The sequence below is a fragment of the Petaurus breviceps genome, unplaced genomic scaffold, assembly GCF_028583685.1.
Source record: "Petaurus breviceps papuanus isolate PSGF00001 unplaced genomic scaffold, PetGlider_PUasm1.0 90822, whole genome shotgun sequence".
Lineage (NCBI taxonomy): Eukaryota > Metazoa > Chordata > Mammalia > Diprotodontia > Petauridae > Petaurus > Petaurus breviceps.
The window spans coordinates 3,352,440-3,377,175 of NW_027187351.1; the positions used below are offsets into that span (position 1 = coordinate 3,352,440).

At 36.9% G+C, this 24,736-nt stretch overlaps 1 protein-coding gene across 1 annotated transcript in view; it reads right to left on the reverse strand.

Moving 5' to 3' along the window:
• The window catches only part of PKHD1 (PKHD1 ciliary IPT domain containing fibrocystin/polyductin), a 669,991-nt gene that overhangs the window by 295,720 nt on the left and 349,535 nt on the right, over nt 1-24,736 (reverse strand). Inside the window, exons 47-48 of the mRNA XM_069070581.1 lie at nt 22,069-22,207; nt 18,081-18,327 (exon numbers count right to left, since the gene is read on the reverse strand). Coding sequence (XP_068926682.1) covers nt 18,081-18,327; nt 22,069-22,207 — 386 coding nt within the window. The remainder of the gene's footprint in view (nt 1-18,080; nt 18,328-22,068; nt 22,208-24,736) is intronic.

Genomic DNA, 24,736 nt, shown 5'->3' on the forward strand with positions numbered 1-24,736 from the left:
AGTGTTCTTATGTTCTAACCCCTAATGTGATAAAAGGGATAAAAAAAAAAGACAGGGATGTTTGAGAATAAAAGAGAGAATCTTCAGATTTTATATCTATCCTTAACTAAACATTTTGAGATATTTTTTCTTTTTTTGGGGGGGGAGGATTAAGGGAAAAAAACACTTTGGTTCATGTTCCCTTGCTTTTTGCCTTTTATTAATTTTGCTATTTCCTATTTCAGTGAAGATCTAAATGGTCAAGAATGTTGGACAACCACAGATCTTAGATTTAAAAATAATGAAATAATAACATTCATTTATATGTCACTGAAAGGTCCTCCCAAGAACCCTGTGAAGTATGCAGGGAAGGTATTATTATTAATATTTTCCAGGTGAAGAAACTGAAACCCAGAGAAAGAAGGGAACTTACCTACAGTTACATACGTAGCAAGCATCAAAAGTAGGATTTAAACCCAGCTATCTCTTTTTTTTTAAAGGACAATTGGGATGAAATGACTTGCCCAAGGTCACACAGCTAGTTTTTGTGTTAATTGTCTGAGGTCGGATTTGAACTCAGGTCCTCCTGACTCCAGGGCTGGTCCTCTATTCACTGTGCCACCTAGCCACCCCACCTAGCTATCTCTTGTTTTCAAAACCTACACTATAGTCCTATGACACCTTCTAACTCTGCTACACAGAGTAAAGTTACTCCTACTAGAATTGCTCTCTTCCATATTAAGAAGAAATAATCTATATTCTTTCCACATAGGAAACAAAAACAAGTTATTTGATTAGAGGAGACTAAATAATTAACCTCAAGGCAACAGATATGGTATATAAAGTCTCAACTTGAGGTCAGGAGGCATGGGTTTAAATTCTGCCTGAGATATCTCTTAGTTGTGACCATGTATCAATCATGACATCTCAGAGCCTCAATTTGGACATGACTGCTGGTAGGAAAATGTTTTGCAAACTTTAAAGAACTATTGTAGTACCAACATGATATTCATAGCACTGACTGGCAACTATGAATATGCCAGCGTAATTCCAAATTGCAAACCATAACAAACTCTCTATATAGAAGACAGAATATGCAGACACCAGAAAGCCAGATCTCAATACCAGAAAATCAAATCCATCACAATAACAAAGTTAATACATATTATCACTACAGGAAACAACACCTTCCCAAAGCCTTCCCAAAAACAAACACAAGCCTAGCTGTCTCCTTGCCTGCATCCTCTCCTACCATACTAACTGCTCTGACTCCCAGCTTCCTCTGGGCTCTGGTCCACCCTTCAGCAAATTCCTCCTATCACAGGCTCCATATGATTATATTCAGCTGATTAGGGGACAGGGGAGATCTTCCAGTTCCCTTAGGCCTATTAAGGGGCAAGAAGATCTTCAAATTACCATTACCATTACAACTATATAAATGTGAGCTATATTGCATTACATACACTATGAACCAATATGTGAAGCTATTTTATATTTTTCTCTTTATACTATGTCTTCATTTCCTTAGAGAATATAACAAGAGGTAATGGGAATATAACAACAAAAAAGACTTAAATTAGGCATAAGGAAAAAAAATAACTATTGGATCCCCCAAACCTTGAGGCAAAATTGATTTGGCCTAAGTTTTTCTTTGGCTGCTTCCAACTTCTCTCAGTGGGCACCCTGTGCTTGCATGCTGTCTCCTGGGTGTCCAGTGGTCCCCCACTGCAAAACATCAACCAAGTTTGCAGTATCTGGCCATCATCCCATAATCCAGAATTATCCTTTCCTCTTTTCTTCAATTCTTACTCAATAACTATCCCCAATAAAAATGGATATTCCTTTGGTTCACTGGCTTCTCAAAGCAGAGGAAGGAAAAATTCAAGCAAAAATATAAATGATTGACAGGTTAATATAGTATTTCTCCTAAGGACCTTCACATTTTAGTATAATAAATCTGGATAGCCAATCCCTTAACCCCAAAGAATCCATTTTTAATGGTGAAATTTCACACTGCTACAGGTGAAAAGGAAAAATGTGTTTTGAAAGAAGAGCCTTCCTAGTCCATCAAATTATACCTTAAATCATTTACTCTATCTATAAGGAAGATAGGCTTAATTCCTAACAATAAAGGCTAAGGAGGGGCAGCTAGGTGGTGCAGTAGGGGTGGCTGGGTGGTGTAGTGAATAGAGCACCAGCCCTAGAGTCAGGAAGACCTGAGTTCAAATCCACCCTCAGACACTTAACATTTACTACCTGTGTGACCTTGGGCAAGTCATTTAACCCCAACTGCTCTTCCCTCCCCCTCCAAAAAAAAAAAGGCAAAAAAAAGGCTAAGGAATAGTGTAATGCATTAACAATGCAGGCGATAGAGTCTCTTCCATGAATATTTTTACCCAAATGTACAAAGGATCTGTAATTTTATCAGTGTAAGAATTCTCCATATTAAATACAACTCTTTAATAAACCTTGTACTTTTTATTAGATAAGTGAGTCATTCAGAGGTTAAGTGACTTGCCCAGGAACACACAGCCAATATGTTTCAGAGGTCAACTAGAACTTAGGTTCCTAACTCTAAAGACTGCTCTTTATACAGCCACTATTTCATTCTGCTTCTCACATGTAATAATATTGACTGGCATCTACATAGTGCCTTAATGTTTGCAAAGCAACTTACAAATATTATCTCATTTTATCCTCACAACTACTCTGGAAGGTAAGTGCTATAATTATTCCCATTTTATAGTTGAAGAAACTAAGGCAGACCGAGGTTACATAACTTGTCCAAGGTCACACAGCTTGTTAAGTGTACAAGACTAGTTTGAACTCATGTCTTCCTGACTCCAAGTCAAACCCTCTGTCCATTGTACCAACAAGCTACCAATTATACTAATATATAAGCACAACATTGCCAAAGGGACCATTTTAATTAAAATATCTGATTCAATATGATTCAATTCTATTCAACTATTTACTACAGGATGGGTACTGAAAATAAAAAGCCAAAAATCAGACAATTATGCCCTTTGGCCATTTATATTCTAGTTTAATGACAGAACATGTACACAGAAAAGAGTTTAAGTGTTAGATGATTTGGACCTTCCTCTCCCCAAGCCTAGCATTCTATTCTACTACACCAAGCTGTTTATTACTTTTACCATAATATTTCATTACTTCAATAAACCCAGGATCTGATCAATATGATGTTTTATCCACAGGTAGTGAATATGACCCATCCATGCATGACCCAGTTTTATCATGTGTGACTCTTGTCTGTATCTTTCTGAAAACTTTAATACAAGGATCCATCCGACGTGTTAATGTTCAGGCTAGCTGACTATTAGTTCTCATTCTTGCCACACAAGTAACACATGTTCTTTTCCAGTCACATCTATTTATATCTATACATGATGATTCATTCTATGCCATGCTGGAGCCAACTCAAACCATGTTGGGAGAGTTGATTGTTAAATGAGCATTTACATTTCAAAAATTGTCAAAGACAACAAAGTAGAACTTCATTTATTTTTTTGCTGATTATTTAGACTATGTTCACAGGAATGGGGATTACAACATTCCTAAAATGGATTAAAATGTAATTGGGAAATAGCTAGCAAAATAAAGTAAAATACAATAGAACATACATAATGTTATTATGTGGTTTTCTAAGTCAAGATGTAGCCCCAGGGATACTTATAGACAGCTTAGTGGCCCTGGTTGATTTTTGTTGTTGTTTTGTTTTGTTTTTTTGAGTTTGACACTACCGGTCTAGACTTTAAAAATAATGAATAAAATGTTAACAATGCAAGTCAAACTTAAAAGTGTTTCATGCACACTTTTTTTTCCCAGGAGGTTAATTGCTAAATGTTTACCAGCACACCTCTGTTCCTTTTTGAACAAACACAAATTATCATGGTGATATAAGCTATACCCTGCTTATACTCAACCTCTGTAGTACAGACTTTCTTGATGTACTTACTCTTACTCATCTCTAATACTCCTCTTCCCATCACCATGCTTTTATACTGGGCTAGAATTCCCTCCCTCCTTCCTACTGAAACTTAGGGATCATTGGTTTGCTTCAAAGCTTAACTCAAGTACCACCTTCTGTTACTAATGTAACACTTTAAGAGTTGCAAAGAATTTTACAAATGTTATTCAATTTTATTTTCACAATAATCCTGGGTGGCAGGTGCTGTTATTGTCCCCATTTTACAAATGAGAAAACTCAGGCAGATAGTTATGAAAGTGACTTGCCCAGGGCTACAGAGGGAGTAAGCGCCCAAAACCATATTTGAATTTGAGTCTTTCTGAATTCCAGCCTAGTTGTCTAGCTACTCCACCACCCATTTGCCTTCATCAAGCCTTTCTTGGTCCTTTTACTTAGGTCTTCTCCCCCCAAAACTATCTTATATTTGTAGCACACATGTTCCACTGTTGTTGTTCAGTCATTTTTCAATCATGTCCAACTCTTCATGACCCCTTTTGGGATTTTCTTGGTAGATACTGGAGTGTTTTGCCATTTCCTTCTCCAACTCATTCTATAGAGGAGAAAATTGAGGCAAACAGGGTTAAGTGACTTGCCCAGGGTCACACAGCTAGGAAACATCTGAGGCTAGATTTGAACTCAGGAAGATGAGTTTTCTTTATTCCATGCCCAGTGCTCTGTCCATGGATCCACCTAGCTACATATGCTCTGTAACTAGCCCCTATTCTCCTAACCCTGACTTGCAGTGATAGATTAAGTTCCCAAGGAGTGGATGTTCCATCTCCCTCAGGGTTCTAGAAGTAAACCCTAAGGGGTTTGGGGAGGTAGCATATCTCATAAGCTCTACCAACGAACTTGTCTGATGATTATCAGTTGATAATTAGTCAGTCGAATTTAATTATTGTTTAGTAAGGGGAATTTTCTCAGATGATGTAGTAAGCCCAGCTGGTCCAAAACATTCTCCTCAAAAGTCTGTGTGACAATGAAAATAGAGTCCAGGGGAAAGCAGACTCGAGTTGAGAGCACATGTGCAGAAGGATTGACATATAACTCCTGGAAGTCCTTTGATAGAATCTTTAGACCTCAATTTTCTCCTTAGTTCTCCTAAGTTAAGTTGCAGCTTTTCCTTCCCAGAGCAGATCAGCACATCAAGCCCATTGCTTGGGCGTGAGATAGTGATCTAGTCAGACAGTTACCAATCAGGATGGTGGGGCTCAAAGTTAAGATTCCTTTAAGGTGTCAAGGCAGATGGAAAGGAGGAGGAGGAAGAAGAAAAGAAATCAGAAAAACACTAGAAGTATCAAAAATGCAGATCAATGTAGTGATATATTGTGACTTTAGTGGGCTGATTGTGAAGTATGTTTTCTCTGTCTTAGGAGAAAGGTGGTGAATTAAAGCTACAGAATGGGACATACACTCTCAGATATGGTCAATATGCTGATTTGTTTTGATTCTACTTATTTCTTGCAAGGGAGAGTTCTACTGGGAGAGGCATTATGAAGCAAAAAGTGACCTTAAAAAAAATCAAATAAAACTAGGTAATGTAGTGGATAGAGCACTGGGCCTGGAGTCAAGAAGATCTGAGTTCAAATTCCACCTCAGATACTTTTGGCTGTGTGACCCTGAACAAGTCACTTAAACTCTTTTTGCCTCAGTTTCTTCATCTGTAAAATTGGAATAACAATGACATTTACCTGCCATGGTTGTTGGGAGGAACAAATGCAATAATTAAGTGCTTAGCACAGTACCTAATATATATAATAAATGGTATCAATGTTTGCTATTAGAAGGCTTGAGCAGCCACAGAACAGTTCAATTTATCTACATAAGAATATGTTTGTTTACCAGTGAATGATCACTGGTCTGTACAAAAACAAATCAAAAAAATTATTTGTTATAGTCAAATAAGTAAATAGATAGAAAAATATTTTAGCAATTATAAAATAATGTAGTGATAACAATATATCTAAAGTACTCTTGGTTCCTAATGAAAAGGAAGAAGGTGGCTTAGAAATAAAATACAATATATAGATAAAACATATATGAATGACAAACAAATCCCTTGTTCCCATGTATTCATACTTCCAAATGCCTTGGATACAATTGTAATTTAAAAACTTTCTCAGCTATCTTTGACTAAGTGAGAAGAAACACAGAATGGCTGGGGTAGCTGCTACCTTTGCTAAAGGAGACCAAACACAGAGGAACAAAAGGTGACTGAAAAGGGAACAAGAGAAATGAAAGGGAAAAAATGAAGAATTAGGAGCATGAGCTAAGGACTATATTCTTAAGCTCTTTCTCCTCCTAGATCCCTCAAATACTTGTCAGAAAGTACACACCACTGTTTCTGCTTCTCCACTTCCCTATGCCTTCCCAACTTATCTTCACTGCTGATCAGATTGTGTTCTGTAGGCATGCTCCAAAACATAGACACACATTCACATGCCAGAAAAGAGTCAGTTTCTCTACTTTTCCCTGTTTGTAATATCACAAAATATTGGACATTCTCTCCAAACATGACGGGTCTCAGAGGGGGCATAAGGTGGGGTGGGGGGTAGAAGGGAAGTCATTATTTCCACTAAAATAAGTTGGATCATGCTTATGAGCCAAAGGGTCCTAATTGGGGAAGCAGACTAGAAACTGAAATCTACTAGGTCTCTTCTTTCTGTTCTCTTATAGAAAATTATATATTAGCCTATAGACTCCATTAATAATTTATTGTCCATGGCCAACATGAGAAAGAAATATAAATGGGCAAGAGAAGTGGGGATGGGCTCCAGTGGTAAATCAAGTTGATGTCAACATGTTTAAAAAATGAAATTTTATAGCCAGAAAAGTTTTAACTTGTAGGTCCAATCCCTCATTTCAAAGATAAGGAAACTGAGGCCCAGCGGAAATTAAGTGATTTATTTAAAGTCACAGAGTGCCAAGTCCCAAACCCATATCCTGATTCCTGACCCAGTGATCCTTTGGCAAGAATGATATTATCTCTTTCTTAGAATATAAGTTTCTTAGCAGCAAAAATTTTATTTTTGTCTTTGTATACCTAGCACTTAGCAAGGTATCTATAACAATCTAAGTCCTTAATAAATACTTGTTGATTTGACTTGACTAATCTATAACTATGACTTGACTAATCTACAACTATTAACAAAGCTTTCCTCCCTCCCCCACAAAATCTAGGGTGGCTACAGATTCTAGGTAGATATGCTGAAAAAGACTGATTAGATGATACAACAAATGGTGTCACCCATCAGAATTACATAATAACTCTCCTCACTCCCAGAAAAGGTTTAAATGGGATAAGATTTTTTTCGTGAAATTTATGCTGCATCATTTTTTTTAATACAGAGGGATAAAGAGGGTATCAAAGAGCTCTGGATAAGCACTGGAAATGAGAAATACACAACGCAGTCTGAAAAGCAATTTTAAAAAAATCTACCTCCCACTCTACCCAGGGTATTTCAGTGACCATCAAACAAGGGAAAAAATGAAGCTTGAATCAGCTCACATTCTTCTAGGCCAAACTATAGCAGAACCAGCAGCGGGCAATTTCTGCAAAGTGCCAAAGGAACATCAAAAGTGGAACCGTACCACGAAGAGAATTTCCCAACCATAATTAGTACAATTTTCGTTTGCCCTAAATAGCCACCAATTTCACCGTGCCCTAAATAGCCACCAATCTACCTCTCTTTACTGTTAATGAAGCAAAAGAGCACAAAAGTATTTCTAATTTGGAGGAGCCAAGGGAGTCTGCATGGGCCATTAGCAGCAGAAAGCTTCATTACTGGGAGAAGACGTCTCTCCCTGAACTTCTCCTGGCTTTATGTGCGAAAAATCAGGAGGCAACCAGTCCATTTGCAAAATTAACTCTTTGCTTTGCATTTACAGCAGCTTTTGTAGACTAAGGGGGATGGAGAGATAGCAGATCTTCTCTGCTGCTTTTTTCTCTTTTCTTTTTTTTTTTGTGGGGGGGAGGGAGTAGGAAGTGGGGTGGGGATAGCATTATAACCAGAAGGTTTCAACTGGGGGGCAATTTGCTTTAGAAATAGGGAGGAATTTCTTGCTAGAATCTTCCTGTTTAAGCACCAATTTGCCATACCAGTTGTATAAACGGTTATGTAATTTAGTGCAAGTGTACTGTGCCGAACTGTTGCATGTCTACTGCCCACAAAGGATTTGCTAAACCAATCAACAATACCAACTAGAACAAATATTAACTCCCTAGTTCATGTTTACTTATCCTGAGGGTCCATAACTCTGCATATCAAGACAAACACTACATTTAGTTCTAAATGCTTTCAATTTGGTACAATTGTGGGATAAACCCATTATAATTATGCATCTCCTAAACCAGGGCCCATCATAATAGCTAACCTCCCAATGGTGGGGCAAGAATTTGCTGGATATTAGTGCTCATCACTGTTCCTGTTTTAATCTGTTATCAAGCAAAGGGGACAAAATGGACATTTTGAACATTACAAACTATTTCTAGAGGCATGGATATGTATTGGCATGCATTTCCATTGCTTTGGCTTCTTTACATTAACTCTTTCATGGTTGGAGCATAATCTTACCATCTAGAGACATTTTAGGCTGAGCAACGAGATGTCTAGGCAATGAGATTTGACAGAAGTGGATTTTTCACTTCTAGACTGGGTCAGGAGGCCCTGAAAATAGGAAAATAGTGGCATCCAAGAAAGTTTTTCCCCCAAATCATTCCAGTTCAAAGTAAAAAAAAAAATTAGAATTTGGCCAATGTTCTAGAACAAAGGTTCTTAACTTGTGTCTGTGAATCTATTTCAGGGGGTCTGTGAACTTGGTTTGGAAAATAATTGTACTCTATTCTCACTGACCTCCAACTGAAATTCAACACGCTCTTCAATTATGATAATAGACAATAGACCACAGTATATTATTAGAAGTACTGATGATGGTTTTTTCACAGTAAAAATCATATATGTTTTCATGTTACATTGCATTTTCTGTAGATATCTCCCAATAGTTTTATGTTTATTATTACTTCTAAATTATTATAATTGTTTGGCCCTCCTCTAGATCACACATAATCACCATCTTCTTGGCTACAGATTGTATTTTAATATAATTGTTTTCCTTTATATTCCTATGTATTTTATTTTATGCCCTTAAAACATTGTTCCAAGAAAGGATTCATAGGTTTTACCAGGCTGCCAAAGGGATCAAGATACAAAAAAGATTATGAATCCCCTTCTTAGAGTAAATCATCCAAGAGGGCAAATAAGTCCTTATGTTGTTGCAGCATGATTTTTCACATTCTTAGTCTGTGGAACTAATAGGAATAATTACTTTGTGTTTCTGCTCATTCCAATGATCCCTACTGAAGTCATCAGTTATTGCAAGCCTGGACATAAATCAACTCACCTGGAACATCTGGGTAAAATGGCACCAGCCTACATACCACCTCTGAAACTCTAGGTTTTTATACCCTTATAGGCCATGATGTAAGGGAAATCCCCATTTCTTCTTGCTCAATGATAGAAAATAGATGTTCAACATTTTCTCCCTATGATAATTCTCATTCCTCAAAATATTTTTCTTCTCTCCTATTGTTTGGATGAGCTCCCTTCATTGAAATTTTCCCTATGGCTTCTATTTTTTAACTCTTTATTTCAATTATTTTCTCCCTGCCTAAAACTAAGTTCTCTCAATTCCTCAAATTAGCATTTTTCATGGTAGCAGCTGCAATAGAAAGAATACTTCCCAGTGGCTAAATACTGTTCTTTAATTTATGAGTAAATTGTATGACATCCTTTTAAAAAATGAAAACACTACACATCTAACTTATGATCAGCTTGTGGTCCATTATGATTCCTAGATTATTTTCTACTTGACTTTATTTCTGGAATTCTAGCTGCAAAATGAAGATCATACCTCTTTGAACTTGCTTGTCTCACAGGGGTTTTGTGAGAATTGAAGAGATACCATTAGTGATGCTATGACTGTTATCCCTAGGAAGGAGAGTTAGGCGATTATTAAAGGAAAAGCTAGGCCAAAATTTCCATTTGAACTCTTCTCTACTTTTGAATTCGCAGAAGCAGGGGGTGTCTCATACTTTGAACACTGACACATTAAGAGCCGCTACATAGGTAAAAACTGAACGCATGCACTACAGGAGAGGATATTAGCCAAGATCTAAGAATCAAGGTGATAAACAGGAGCATTAACCTCCTCCTCTCTGGCAGAACTGGGAAGGAAGCAAACCAAAGTTGGCATGAGCAAGCCAACCAAGGACATTTTTCAGGATGAAAATGACCTTGTATTTAAATTTGGTCTTGAATGTCTGCTTGATTTTTCATGATGTGAATTAAATTCAAGGATTTAAAATATTATCTTCTTGTATTCTCTAAAATGGTACAAATTCATATCATTTTGAGACTATGAGAAGTAGCATGAATCGATAAAACGTTAGACCTGAAATCTGGAAAACATAGGTTTGAATTCTGTCTCTAATATATACTAGATATGTAAGCCTGGTAAAGAATCTTATGTAGTCTCAACCTTAGTTTCCTCATCTGTGAAACAGAGATGATAAATAAAATATACCTAAGAGAGATGTTATGAGGATCAAATGAGATAACACATGTAAAATAGTGTGCAGATCAAAGTATCTCTGTCTACACTTGGTACTTCCATTTCCTCTTCTCTTACACTCTGTGAGCTCTTCTCTATGGTTTGGTTTCTGATCTAATCATTCAACTGAAACTTCTTTCTCCAAAGTTATTAAATATGTCCTCTCAAATCTGATAGTCTCCTCTCAGTCCTCATCCTAATCTATTTGGCACATTTGACTCTGTTGACCACTTTTTTCTTAGGCTTATCTTCCCTCTCTGGGTTTTCATACCATCTCTTTGTCTCTCCCTATCTGTCTCTATCTCTGTCTGTCTCTCTCTGTCTCTGTCTGTTGGTTTGTCTTTCTCTCTCTGTCTGTCTCTTTCTCTCTGTCTCTGTCTCTTTCTGTCTGTCTGTCTGTGTATGTCCCTCTCTCTCTCTTCCATTCCCCCTCTCTTTGGAGAAATATTTCAAAGTCTCTTTTGCTAGACTTTCATGTATGTCACACTCATTAAGTGTAGATGTACTCCAAAGTTCTGTCCTGTCTCCTCTTCTCTTTGTCTTTCCTGATCCCTAGTGATCTCCTTCTGAACTAAGTAAATCATTTTTATTTGGTATTTATAATTTATATATATATATATGTATATACCTATTTATTCTCTATAAACGTGTATGTGTAATGTAATTCCTCCAAAAAAAGAATGCAAGCTCATTGATAGCAGTTATTATTTCATATTTTATCTTTATATCCTTCAAGTACAATGCCTGGAATATAGTAGGTACTTAATAATTGCTTGTTGATAATTGACTTAAATGTTCTCTATAGTCCTCTTCTCTAAATTATGATCCCATAAATTGAGCTTCCATCTTCCAGCAGGGGATATTACACTTCCCTGGATACTGGGGATGAATGACACTTTTGGAAACAAACTGGGATAAGAAACACAGTCTTGAAATTTGCACTATTCATGGGAGACATATGTCAGTGCCAAGGAAAGACGGAGGCTTTTGTAGAAAGAGCAAAAACAGCAGTCCTTATGCCAGTGAAGCATTTTCTCATTTCAGTGAAGCAAAGAACATGCAATGCCTTTCAACAGGTAAGCATCATCTCTTCACCTCAAACAGCAACCATTATGAACATCAGTTATTTACATCCTTCTGACAACCTGGCTGTCAGAGTGAAGCCACACAAAAGCAGCAAAGTGGCAAGTGACACAGAAGCATGCACTAACCTGGGAAGGAAGCAATGGAGGAGAAACACATCTGTAGGTTGCCTATATTTTTAAAATGTCAAAACTGCATTATAGAGAATGATATATTTTTTTCTTTAAAAAAAGCAAGTCAACAAAAAGCATTGATGAAGTGTCTTGGAATCAAAGCTAGGATCCAGAGGTTTTCCATAGCTGTCTACAAGCCAGCCAGCTAACTGGTGATTATAGATCACCTCTTATAAGGAAGGCTACATGCTAGGTGTTGGAAATGTGAAGACATGGTCACTATCCCTCAAATTCAGTGATTCAAATACAGACAAGATAGGAATATCCATCAAAAGGTAAATAATGGCAGGCTGCACAAGCTAAAATAGTAGGTGGGTCATGCAATAAAACTTATGACAAGAAAAATAAAATAATTATATTTGCTAGGTGACCTTTACTCCATTTCAAGTAGGCCATGATATTTAGAAGTCAAAGAAACCTTATGAGTCATTAAAAAATTTTTATTTTATCTTCAATTAGCAAGAATTTATATTCCCTCCTTCCCATCCACCCCTAACTTAAAAGAAAAAAATAAATATTTGTATATTTAGTCTACGCCCCAACTTTACATATGAGGAAACTGAGGGCCAGAGAGATGAAGTACCTTACCTACTACAAAAGACAACAAGATGTAGTAGAAAAATGCTGATTTCAAATCCCTTCTCTAGGATTTGAATGCTTACATGTACTGTGACGATGAACAAGTCACAAGCCTCTGGGACTCAGTTTCCTTGTTGACAAAATGGAGATAATTATACCTGTAACTCAGAATAACTTTTATTATTAGTATCTAATACAATAATAATATATGTTAGGAACTTTGTAAAGAATCAGATAGGATTAACCTGAACAGTTAATTGTTCATTTGTTCATTGTGAGAATTTATACCTAAGAAATTGCAAATGTTATAAATCCTGGTTTGATTTATTATTTTTTTGATTCAAGAAATTTAAGAAAGTGGTAAATAAAATATTAATAAAGTATATTCAACTTAAAAGTGTGCCCTGGGCACATTTTTGAAAGCTGGTTGTTAAATATTTACTAGTACACCACTGCATAAATCCTTTGACTCCAAATCAACACTGCATGTCTTGCCCTAAGTTGAAAGAATGTTAGAACTCATTCTGAACAGGTTTTCTTTTCTGAATTTGTTAGGTTTTTATGACCTAATGCAGCATTGATTTTTGTGAAGGTGCTATACACAGCTTAGAAATACATATACTCCTTTCTCTTCTTGTTCAATGTTCTCCCAAACTTTATCATATCTAATTTTTCTAATAGTCTATTATCTCCTTAACTTTGTTCTTCTTTATTATATGGTTAAATTTATCTAGGTATGGGAGGGATAAATTGTGGTACTTCACTAGCATAGTTTTATAGACTATTTCCTTGTGCAACTCATTTAACTTTTCCTTCAAGAATTTGGATGCTGCATGTGCCATTTGATGATATATGTTTAGTGGTCTATCATACCTTTTAGCAAAATGTAGTTTCCCTGATTATTTCATTTAATCAGATCTATTTTTGTTTTTGCTTTGTCTGTGATCATGACTGATCTCATGTCTTTTTTTTAAATATCAGATAAAACATGATAGACCTTTATTTTAATTCTGTGTGTCTTTCTGTTTCAAGTGTATCTCATGTAAACATACTGTTGAATTCAAGTTTCTAATACATTTTGCTACCCTCTTCCATTTTATGTATGAGTTCATCCTATTCATGTACACTGTTATGATTACTATGTCTATCTCTCCACCCTGTTCTCTTCTATTTATCATTCTCTTTATTACCCTATCCCCTCCTCAAAAGTCTGTTTTGCTTCTGACCATTGCCTTCCTTAATCTACCCTTTCTCTTATCTTACCTCCTTCCCCTTCTATTTCCCTACTGCATATGATGACTTTCTATATCCACCTCTTTGTAGATATAAATTCTTCCCTCCTTGAACCAGTTGAAATGTGAATAAGATTCAAGTGCAGGCTACACCCCTCCCTGCAATTGCCCCCTCATTTGTAAAAACTCATCCTTGCATATTCTTTTATGTGAGATAATTTCCTCATTCTTCCTCTTTCTTACATTTGCTCCCAGTGAGTGTCTCTTTCTCATCCTTCCTTTTTTCTTTTGAGATCATCCCAAAATAGACTCACGCTCATGCCAGGTGTTTAAGTAGACACCCGCTAACTGTCCTGAACATGATAAAGTCCTTAGGTGTTATACAAATCGTCTTTCTACATAGGAATGTATATAGTTAAACCTTGTTAAGTCTCATATGCTTTCTCACTCATATTTACCTCTTTATGCTTCTCTTGATTCTTGTCTTTGAAAGTCAGATTTTCTATTCAGCTTTGGTCTTTTCATTAGGAATTCCTGGAAAGCCTCCATTTCTTTAAATGTGCATTTTTGTTTTTTCCCCTGTAGAATTATAATCAGTTCTGCAGGTTTAATTATTCTTGATTGTAATTCTAGCTCTTTTACCTTTTATGATATCATATTCCAAGCACTTTGATCCTTTACAATGGTAGCTGTTAAATTGCATGATCCTAACTGTGGCTCCATGGTATTTGAATACTTTCTTTCTGCCTGCTTGAAGTATTTTCACCTTTATCTTTGAGCTCTGGATTTGACTGTCATGTTCCTTGGGAGTTTTCATTCAAGGTATGATCAAGGGATTCTTTCAATTTCTACTTTGCCCTCTGGGTCTAAGATATCTAGGCAGTTTTATAATTTTTGAACTATGATGTCTAGGCTCTTTTATTGACTATGGTTTTCAGGGTATCCAATAATTCTTTTTTTTTTTTTTTTGGAGACAATCAGGGTTAAGTGACTTGTCCAGGGTGACACAGCTATATTAAGTGTCTGAGATCAAATATAAACTCATCTCCTCCCATCTCTAAGGTCAGTGCTCTATCCACTGTACCACCCAGCTACCCAGCTGTCCAGTAATTCTTATAAATTATCTCTCCTTAGTCTATTTTTCAGGTCAGATTTTTTTCCATATCAGATATTTCACATTTTCTCCTTTTTTTGTCTTTTGCATTTGTTTCATTGTTTCTTGATTTTCATGGAGTCATTTGCTTGGTTCTCATTTTTAAGGAGTTATTTTCTTCATTGAAGTTTTTCACTTTTTTTTTTTTTACAATTTGGTCAATTCTGATTTTTAAGGTGTTATCTTCTTCATTACTTTCTGTTCTACTTTTACCAAGCTGTTAATTCTCTTCAATTCAGAGATTTTGTCTGTTATGTCCTTCTGCCTCTTTCACAGCTCAGCAGAGGCCTGTAAGATTTCAATGCTTTCAAAGTGATGTGATATAGGAAGGGCTCAGGTCACTATTTTCCTGGTCTGGGCTCTTCTTCTTACACAGGTAGGGTCCCTGCCCCTCTCTGCCTAAAAAACCATTCCTCTCTGCCCTGGAATTGAAATAAGTGAGTGACAGAGCTACCAGATAGCACCCATTCTAGCTCCCAGTTCTGGGACAGGTACCCTAGGATCTCCTTCTGACCAGGTCACATATCACTCCTGGGTACAAGGCTGCTCCCAGTGCCACTAATGTCATACATAGCCCATAGCCAGTGCCACTTCTACCCACACTCCCAGTCAATCCCCGACCCTGTGTCTGCAGACCTCTCTTTCTGTCTTTCTAAGCTCCCCTGGGCTGAAAATATGATTCATTGTGACTTTTTGTTGGCTCATGATTTGATTTGGCATTTTAAAAAAAAGTTACTGTGAAAGGGATGTGTTGTGAGAGCTCTGTAAGAATCTTGGCTTCACTCTGACATTTTGGTATCACCTCCCCAGGCTTTCTAGAAAAAGTGTTCCTTAGATACAGGTAGGAAAGCTATAGGACAGGGCATCATTCCCTTCTACCTTCACAGAATATGTCAGTAGATGAGCCCTGAGCACAGTGTTGGAGAAGGAAGAACTAAAAGGAGGAAGAAGGATGTATTCATAGAAGTTAAGCAACACACAGCTGAAAAATAACCTCATCAGCCTCATTCTTCCTGTAAAAGGCTTTGGGGGTACTCTCTCAAAGCATTTTTGCCAAGACAACACATTAAATCAATCTTTACCTCCAGTGAAAATAAAGAAATATGCATCTCTCCAATTGAATGTAAGCTCCCTGAAGGGAGGTACTTCTTTAATTTTTTTTTTTATGCCCAGCACCTAACAGAGTACATGGTACATGGTAGATACTTAATACATGCTGATTGATTGATTGATTGATTGAACTATCTTGAATTTACACAACTTAAATGTTCTGATAGATTTAGAAAGACATTTCAACATATGTATGACAAAGCCACACTAACTACAAGAAGCTAGAGGTCACTGGAAGCAGGATGGGATAAACTCAGAGGAGATCCATAGGGTTAATAAGTCATCTGACGCAATTTAATCTAACAGGCATATATTAGAGCACCAGGCCTGGAATCAGGAAGACCTGAATTCAAATCCAACCTCAGACTTTTACTAGCTGTATGACCCTATCTCTTAACCCTATTGGGCTCAGTTTCCTCACCTGTAAAATGAGCTGATTGAGGAAATAGCAAACCACTCCAGTATCTTTGCCAAGAAAACCCCAAATGGGGTCATGAAGAGTCAGAAATGATTGAAACAACTCAGCAACAATAACAAATGTACCAGGCACCATACTTAGAAATGGACATACAATGACAAAATGGGAAAGAGCTCTCTGCCCTCAAGGAGTTGTATATAAAAATGCAAGCAAGATTATCTCTGGTAGAAAAGTTTACAAAGCTTAAATCAAGATGCACTACATAAACATGAGTACCACTAATCACATGATATGGTTTCCAAGCCTACTAATTTGGTCTCTTCACCTTATGAAAAACAGACTGCAGATTTAACATAATCCCAAAGCAGTCAACTGTTGGAGTAACTTTACCTACATAATGTCTTCCATAGAATCACTTATATAACCATAGGACTAGAACCAGGTCACCAGGTTCTGACAAAAGGCAAGCTTCAGTCAGGAATTATGATAGGAATTATGAAGAAAACTCCTTATATTGGTGCTGTATATCTTTAAGTCACTGATGCTCACTAATATTAGATGTCACATCTATATGCCTTCACATAGTCTTACTTCACCACCTACTCATAGGTGTAAAGGTAGCCTTGGGATTTTAAAGGCTATAGAGGTAAAACACCATCTGTCATATTTTACCAAGACAGGAATGCTTCAAGTACCACCATGCATTTAATAGACTGAGTAAGCTGTCCAGGGACCAATTTAGCTATGTATGAGAAGATTCATGCCCAGAAGGATGGCTACTAGGTGAATTCTTTGACCATGGTGACCCTCTGACATTGGCCATAAGTATAGAAATTAATAATGAACATTTTTCAAGCTGATGAGACTACAATAAAACTAGATGCTTATTAGTAAAGGCCACTCAAAAATCATTCCACTATCTATCATGCCATCATCTCAAATTCATCTAATTCAAGTAAAATGTCAGTGAGGCCACGACTGGCTCACTAAATTTAAATAGGTAACAACACAAGGAAATAAGACACCTGAAAACAAAGGAAGGAAAGAAGATAAGGGGAAAAAACATAAAAGAATATGAGAAAGATAGAAACCGGGTCATTTGGCAATCATCAGCTGCAAGTTTAGTATAGCAGTGGCCACCCTATTATACATTATAAACAGCCTACCTGCTGATTTAATGGTAGCCTGAGCAGCATAACGAAGAAATGCTTTCTCCCATATTAATAGGAAATATATTGTATGAATCCAATAGTTCATGAAATTAACAAGGAAAAATGAATTGGAGGGAAGCAACTTTGCAAGTAATGGGAGACTGCAGCAATTGCTACCCTGGAGCGCAGTGAACACTTTGGGTGCACTTGGGCAAAGTGAATATAAATGAGAACGGGCACTGCTGGAAACTTTTTAAACAACATTTTTAATTTAAATCTTTTTCAAGTTTTCTTTTACTCAGAAGGTTGTAGAACTGAATCCTGTTAGTCCAAAATGCCAATTAGAGTTTAGGGGCCCTTGGCCCTTTCCCAAAAACATCTGAGGCTAACTGGTAAAAAAGACAACTTAAAATCATGGCACAAACTAAGAGTTTGGGCAAATGTAATTCTTAAATATTTCTTCTCCATCCTTTGATATACCACTCCTGTTAGCCAATCGTTTAAATCTAGAAAGTGGGGAACCATTTCCCTTTAGAAGAGACCCAAGGTAGTGTATGCTTGCTATGACTTCTTGTGTAAGAATGGAGAGATCTCATACTTACAAGCCAATAGACATGCGATGAAAGATTATATCTGGGCCACAAACACTGCCCCTGACAGTCTGACCAAAGCTTTGGTTGACCTGACAGGAAGAAGCAAGGTTTTCTGCAGAAGCAAGGAGGTAACTTTCCTTCTTCCCAGAAACAGAGCCATCCATGTCTTCCAAAATAGCTGCATGAGGAAACGGGAATGCTATACGGTTAGGAGAGTTTAGAAACTTCAGCTGTTCAGTCTTCACAGTAAATCCACCTGAAATAGAAATGAGATTAAAAAAAAAAACCTCAAAATCTCATGACATCAACTAATCAATCAAGTGATTAGCAAGTATTTATTTATAGTCTAGACTTGGTAGTAGGAGCTGAGCAAAGACAGAAATAAAAAATTTTCTAACTTCAAGGAGCTAACAGTCTAACAAAGTACATTGCTATTGTCCCAGTGATTTTATTTGGAAGGAAAACGTTTAAGTACACTTCTCTATGATACTGCTAAGACTTATAAATGATCAAATAGATTTCATTTTTCTTTTGTTTCCCAAGTTACTAGCACAGCAACTGCTCTATAGAAACCAGTTCTTAAATGCTTGTTAAAAATGAATTTAATTACAATTATGTGCATCAGGGGCATACTAGGATTCTGGACTTTTCAGGGATCCTTTGGGTGAAAGGTCCAATCAAAAACATTTCCTAAACTCTTGAGACTTCTCAATTGCCCTCTGTTTCTCTTAAATTTCCATGTGGAAATGATGTCAGATTCATTGGTAGACACAAAAATAAGGGCCAGACTTTATATAAAAGAGGACCCGTTGAAACAGGACCCTATAGAGTACCTACAACAGTTATCTAGTAAAGCTGGAATCTTAAACAACATTCTCTTTTAAATAACATCTATGCATACCATGTATATTGAATTTAGACAAAATATTGCTACTTTTTAAACCTCTGTCCACAAAGAATAAGTCAATAAGCATTTACTGAACACTTATTACATGTCAGGTACTGTACAGTGTTGGGGGCTCAAATGCAGCCAGAAAGAATGACAGTGACACTATTCTATTAATTCTCCCTATGACTTAGTAACAAATTCCCTCTAAGCCAGGAGCCACACTAGATAAATGAAAAACAATCAGCGCACAAAATTTAGGTAGGTGCAATGAATAAAGAACTGGATCTGGAAGATATGAGTTCAAATCCACCCTGAGACACTGTATGACCCAGCGCAAGTCATTTAACCTCTGTCTGCCTTAGTTTCCTCATCTGTAAAATAGGAAGAAGAATAACCTTCCAGAGTTGTCATATTATCTCGGAAAAATGAGATATTTATAAATTTTGTAAATAATTTATGTATATTTATAAATTTTTAAACCTTAAAACAGTATACAAATGAATGAAAGATATTTGTAGTCACAAATGATCATAGACTATAAGGTTCAAAAAACAGCTACTACCTCCTTCTGTAAGAGATGTTTTTATCTGACCAACTGGGTTTCCAATTCTTATGCTGTGCAGTCTTGGAGTCATGCAGTATCTGGGTCTAATTCACTATGTGACAGCAGCAAAATGGCTCCCAACTTTCCCCATATACATAGATACATTTATATCATCTTTATCTATATCTGTGTCTATATATATATATATATATATATATATCTTTCCCTTCTCTAATATGTGTGGGTAATATTTCACCAGTTTCCTCTCTTCCCAGAGATTCTAGGGTAATGATTGCTGGTATTATCTCCTTCTCCCATTCCCAAAGCTATGCTTTGGGATCTTTGAGAATTATAATTGGTTGAGGGAGAGAAGGAAGGGAAAGAGAGTCTGGCTCACCCCAGGGCTGACCTTGCTAATGTATTATTCACCTCATAGAGATGGGTCTGCTCTCATTGCCTTGGGCTGGGATCTGAGAGACCTTTCTTATCAATGAATTCTTAGAGCTGAGGGGGACAAATAACCACACCAAAAAAAAAAAAAAAAAAGAGGTCATTAATTCTGTCCTTGGTATGAATTTCTTAACTCTTAACTTAAACCAGTGTCTAAACTTTTAAGAATACACACATATACAGAGAGACAGAAACAGAGAAATGTATATATCAATATAGATATATTTACTTAGATATAGATGTATGAATCTCCATATGTAGACAGATAGATTTAGATTATATATAGATGATAAATATGCAGTAAATAGTACATTGGACCAAGATTTTCATTGTGTCAGTTTTTTTGCACCTATAAGAAAGATCAGTAAACAGGATCTCTAGAAAATGCTTCCGCTATGTGATAGTCTCTAGCCTCTTGGCCATTCTCTCTAGCATGTGTCTTTCCTAAAATATGACCTCAGGACTGGGACACACTGTTCCAGATATTGTAGTCTGGCTAGGACATGGAACAGTGAGACCACCACTTGCCTGGCCCTATACAATATATTTCTCTTAATGTAGCTCAAGATCATATTCAGTTTCTTTGGCTGGCATACCACATTCTTTGACTCACAATACACTGAATCTCCCTCCTAGAGCTTTTTCAAATAAGCTACTATCTACTCATGCTGATTGTCCCGATTCTGGGGAGCATTTACTGTTTAATCTGCTCCTTTGACACTCACCTTAATGCCTTGTCTCATTATTATTGTTTCCTGCCTATTCAACTGAATTTTAAACCCTTTGACAGAAGAGATCATGTCAAAGAATCCCAGAAATCTGCCAGAGATCTACCAGAGATCATCTAATAGAGGTGTGCCCAAGGACAAAGAATGAATTGGCATAAGAAGTCACAGATAAGCCTTTGATTTAGAGCTAATATTTGTGTAATCACTACAAGACACATATTTCATGGTTTACAACGATTTTTTTTCTCACAAAAATCATGAAACAGGTCATTATACCCACTTTGCTGATGAAAAAAGTTAAGTGACTTACTTGCTGAAAGTCACACAACTAGTAAGCCTTAATTTTTTACTCAAAGTTCAGTAATCTTTTCATTACACAGTGGTACCTCTCAGAAGCTCAATAAAACTGCAAATCAGCAAAGCAATTCCTAAAGATATCCCTCATAAACTGAAACATTGGCCTCCAAACAACTTAATTTGATATTATTAGTATTTTCATAACATCAATGGAATATGAATAAGAATCCCATGCCAAGGGAAAAAAATGTTCTTTATGGAATTAAAAAAGGCTGTTGGGGGCAGCTAGGTGGTGCAGTGAATAGAGCACCAGCCCTGGAGTCAGGAAGACCTGAGTTCAAATAGGCCTCAGACACTTAACACTTACTAGCTGGCCTCAGACACTTAACATGTACTAGCCTGTCACCTTGGGCAAGTCACTTAACCCTAATTGCCCTGCCTTCCCCCCTCCAAAAAGAAAAAAAAAGGCTGTCAAAGGAGCCTTAATCCTAACTGAGCAAAATTTATCTTCCTTCAAAACTGATTCCTTCTGATCGAATTACTTGGTTGTCTTGTCTACAATGTTTAACAGGTCAGGTTACCACCTACTTCCTTTCACCTTTATCTTTGCTGAAGTAACCTTTAAGTTTCCCTAGGGTTTTTGTTTGTGTGTTTTATAAAAACTGGGATGGAGACAATAAATTATCCTGAATTTGAATAGTTCTACTATCCAATAACAGTAACACCAATATTAGAATTGTGGGGTAGAAGATCTAAGTAACTGGTTCATAAACCTTTCGTCTCTAGATTGTTTAGCAGGATTTTTCTTTCTTGGGACTTCATCTGATGTCTCTGTTGATATATTTCCATGATTAAGAAGTAATCATTAGGGGCAGCTAGGTGGTGCAGTGGATAAAGCAACTAGACCTGGAGTCAAGAGGACTTGAGTTCAAATCTGACCTCAGACACTTACTAGCTGTGTGACCCTCTTCAAGTCACTTAACATCAATTGCCTCAAAAAAGTAATTATTAGATAACCTCTATACTTTATAATACTCTGTTTCATTTCAGTCTGTATTTCTTCCTGGGCTGTGTACTCCTAGAACTTACCTTGTCCGCGATAACAGCTTGAGCAGGTTCTTATGGCGATGCAGTCATTTTGATCAAAATTCACAAAGGTCGTTTTAGACACCGACAATTCCTGTCTCTTAGGGGTTTTTATTCCCGCTGACATACACGAACTCTCTTGCTGATGGTAAAAAGGAAAAGACAAACTGACCAAATGAAATGAATGAACTGATACAGAGATAGGACAGTTTATACAATAATAACACTATAAAAATGAACATTGAAAGGCTTCAGAATCCTGATCAATATCATGACCAACCATGATTCTATAGGACCAGTGAAGAATGCTACAAACCTCCTGCTGGAAAGGAGATGCACTAAATATTCAGAATGAAATGCACATTTTTGGACATTGACCAACACAGAAATTTGTTTTGTTTGGCTCTGCATATTTATTACAAGGGTTTTATTTTCCTTCCTCTTCTCCCTCAGGGTGTGTAGATGAGGTGAAGACAAAATAAATTCTTGTTGATACATACACATGCACACATACATACATACATACACATATATATTATATATAATTATTTTTCAAAATATCAAATAAAAATTAGTTGAGAACTTTCCTAATAATTGATTTTTACTCCTACAGGTAAGCTGAGGCTACACAGCAAGCATAAAAGCTGTTCCCATGTCATTCCTCCTTCTGCCCCTTGACTAAGAACATTTACACCTTTATCTCTGGTTTGGGGATAAGTTCCTAGGAATGTGCTCAGGAAAGACTCCTCTAAACTGGGGAACCTAAGAGAAGATGTAAAGAAGTTATTATTATTTCTGAAGTCTTACAGAATAAACTATGATACTTTTACTAATTCACCTCACATCCCTGGGCCTCAGTTTCCTTCCCTATATAAAGAAGAGGTTGGGCTAGAAGGCCTCTAAAGTCCCTCCTAGTCCTTGATGCTATAAAACTGAAGAATCATGCCTTTTATCCTTCCTGAATTGGGCAGAAAGTGAAGAATATATCATTTCTGTAATACACTTTCCATTCCCCTATTTTCCTCCAGATTTTATGTCAAATAAAATTGTGGTGCCTGATGAGTAAACCCACTGGAAAAAACGTTGCTCGTCTGCCAGCATTTTGAGGATGCTCCAATAACAAGATCATCTAACTGGATGAGCCACACCAGCATCATCCACTGACAAGATGAAATAAAACAAGAAAATTCTCAAATGTTGCATGTGGTGAAAACAATCTCAACTGGTTTGACAGAGTTAAGACTCAAAGCTTACCTGGATCTGGATGTATATTCATAAGAGATGGAAGGAAACTCAGAAATCATCTCTTCATGCTACATTTTACCCACGAGGAAACAATCTTGAAATGATTAAGTGATGAATGATTGAGCCCAAGATCAGGTTGGAAGGAAGTAGCAGGGTGAGACTCTAACCCAGGACCTCCAAATCCAACTGGAACCATCTTTCCTCTCCACTGCCCCAAAGAGCAGAGATGAGAAGAATAGACTGTGGGGATAATTTGGTTCTATGTGGTTGCCAGATAATGAGTCACCATTGTTTATGTTTATTCCATCTCAAATTGCTCTGTTTTATTTTGTACTAATTCCCTCTGCTTGCTTCTCCCCTTTCCCCTGGACCAACACATGACTTCCTAACCAGTTATGTCAACAGAGACATTTCACTTAATGTCTCTGAGCCTCAGTTCCCTTCTCTATAAAATAAAGAGGTTGGCCTCAGTGGCCTCAAAAAAAAAAAACTGAAGAATCACAACTATTACTTTTTTTAAAAAATCCCTAAAAACAGATAAGCAATGTGGTATATTCAAAAGAGTTTTAGATTTAGGGGTCAGAAGTTGTGTGTCCAATCTAGCTGTGACATTTACTAGTGGTAACCCAGGGTTATGACCTTGGGTAAGTTAATTCTCAGTTTCCTCATCTGCAAAATGGGGGCATTGGACTAAATTGCCCATAAAGTCCCTTCTAACTCTAAATTTATGATATATGATTTGGTGATCTCTAAAACTGAGGGAAGATGGTCCCTAGGTCCCTAAGGTCCTAAGGCAGGTAAGTGACATTGGGGATGGAGTACTGGAGGTGGAGTCAGGGAGACTTGAGCTCAAATCTACCCTTAGACATTTACTAGTTTTGTGACTCTGGGAAATTCACTCAGCCTCTGCCCACTTCAGTTTCATCATCTATAAAATAGGTTAACCTACCTTCCAAGGTTGTTAGAAGATCAAAAGAAATAGTATTTGTAAAGTGCCAAGTTCTAATAATTTTTTATGATTTTATGATCTCTTAAGCCTTATCTGAAAAATGAGGTTATGCCTATTTCATGAGGTGGACATGAGGAAAGTATATCGCAAATCTGAAAATACTACATAAGTGAGTTATTACTGTTACTATTACTCTGGGTATTAATCCACAGGAAATTAATCCACCCACCTAACAACCAAGATTTCATTTAGTATACTAAAACACAGATATGTATGAGTAATAGATAAATAACCTTGCACAAATATGCAATTTATGTATTTGTACACAGAAAGTAGGGTAGGGGGGCGGAATCAAGATGGCAGAGTAGAAACAAGACTTCATTGGGGCTCCCACTGTCACCTCCTCCAATTCATGTAAAAAATTACTCTAAACAAACTCTGGAGCTACATAACCCACAAAATGACACAGAGAAGCTA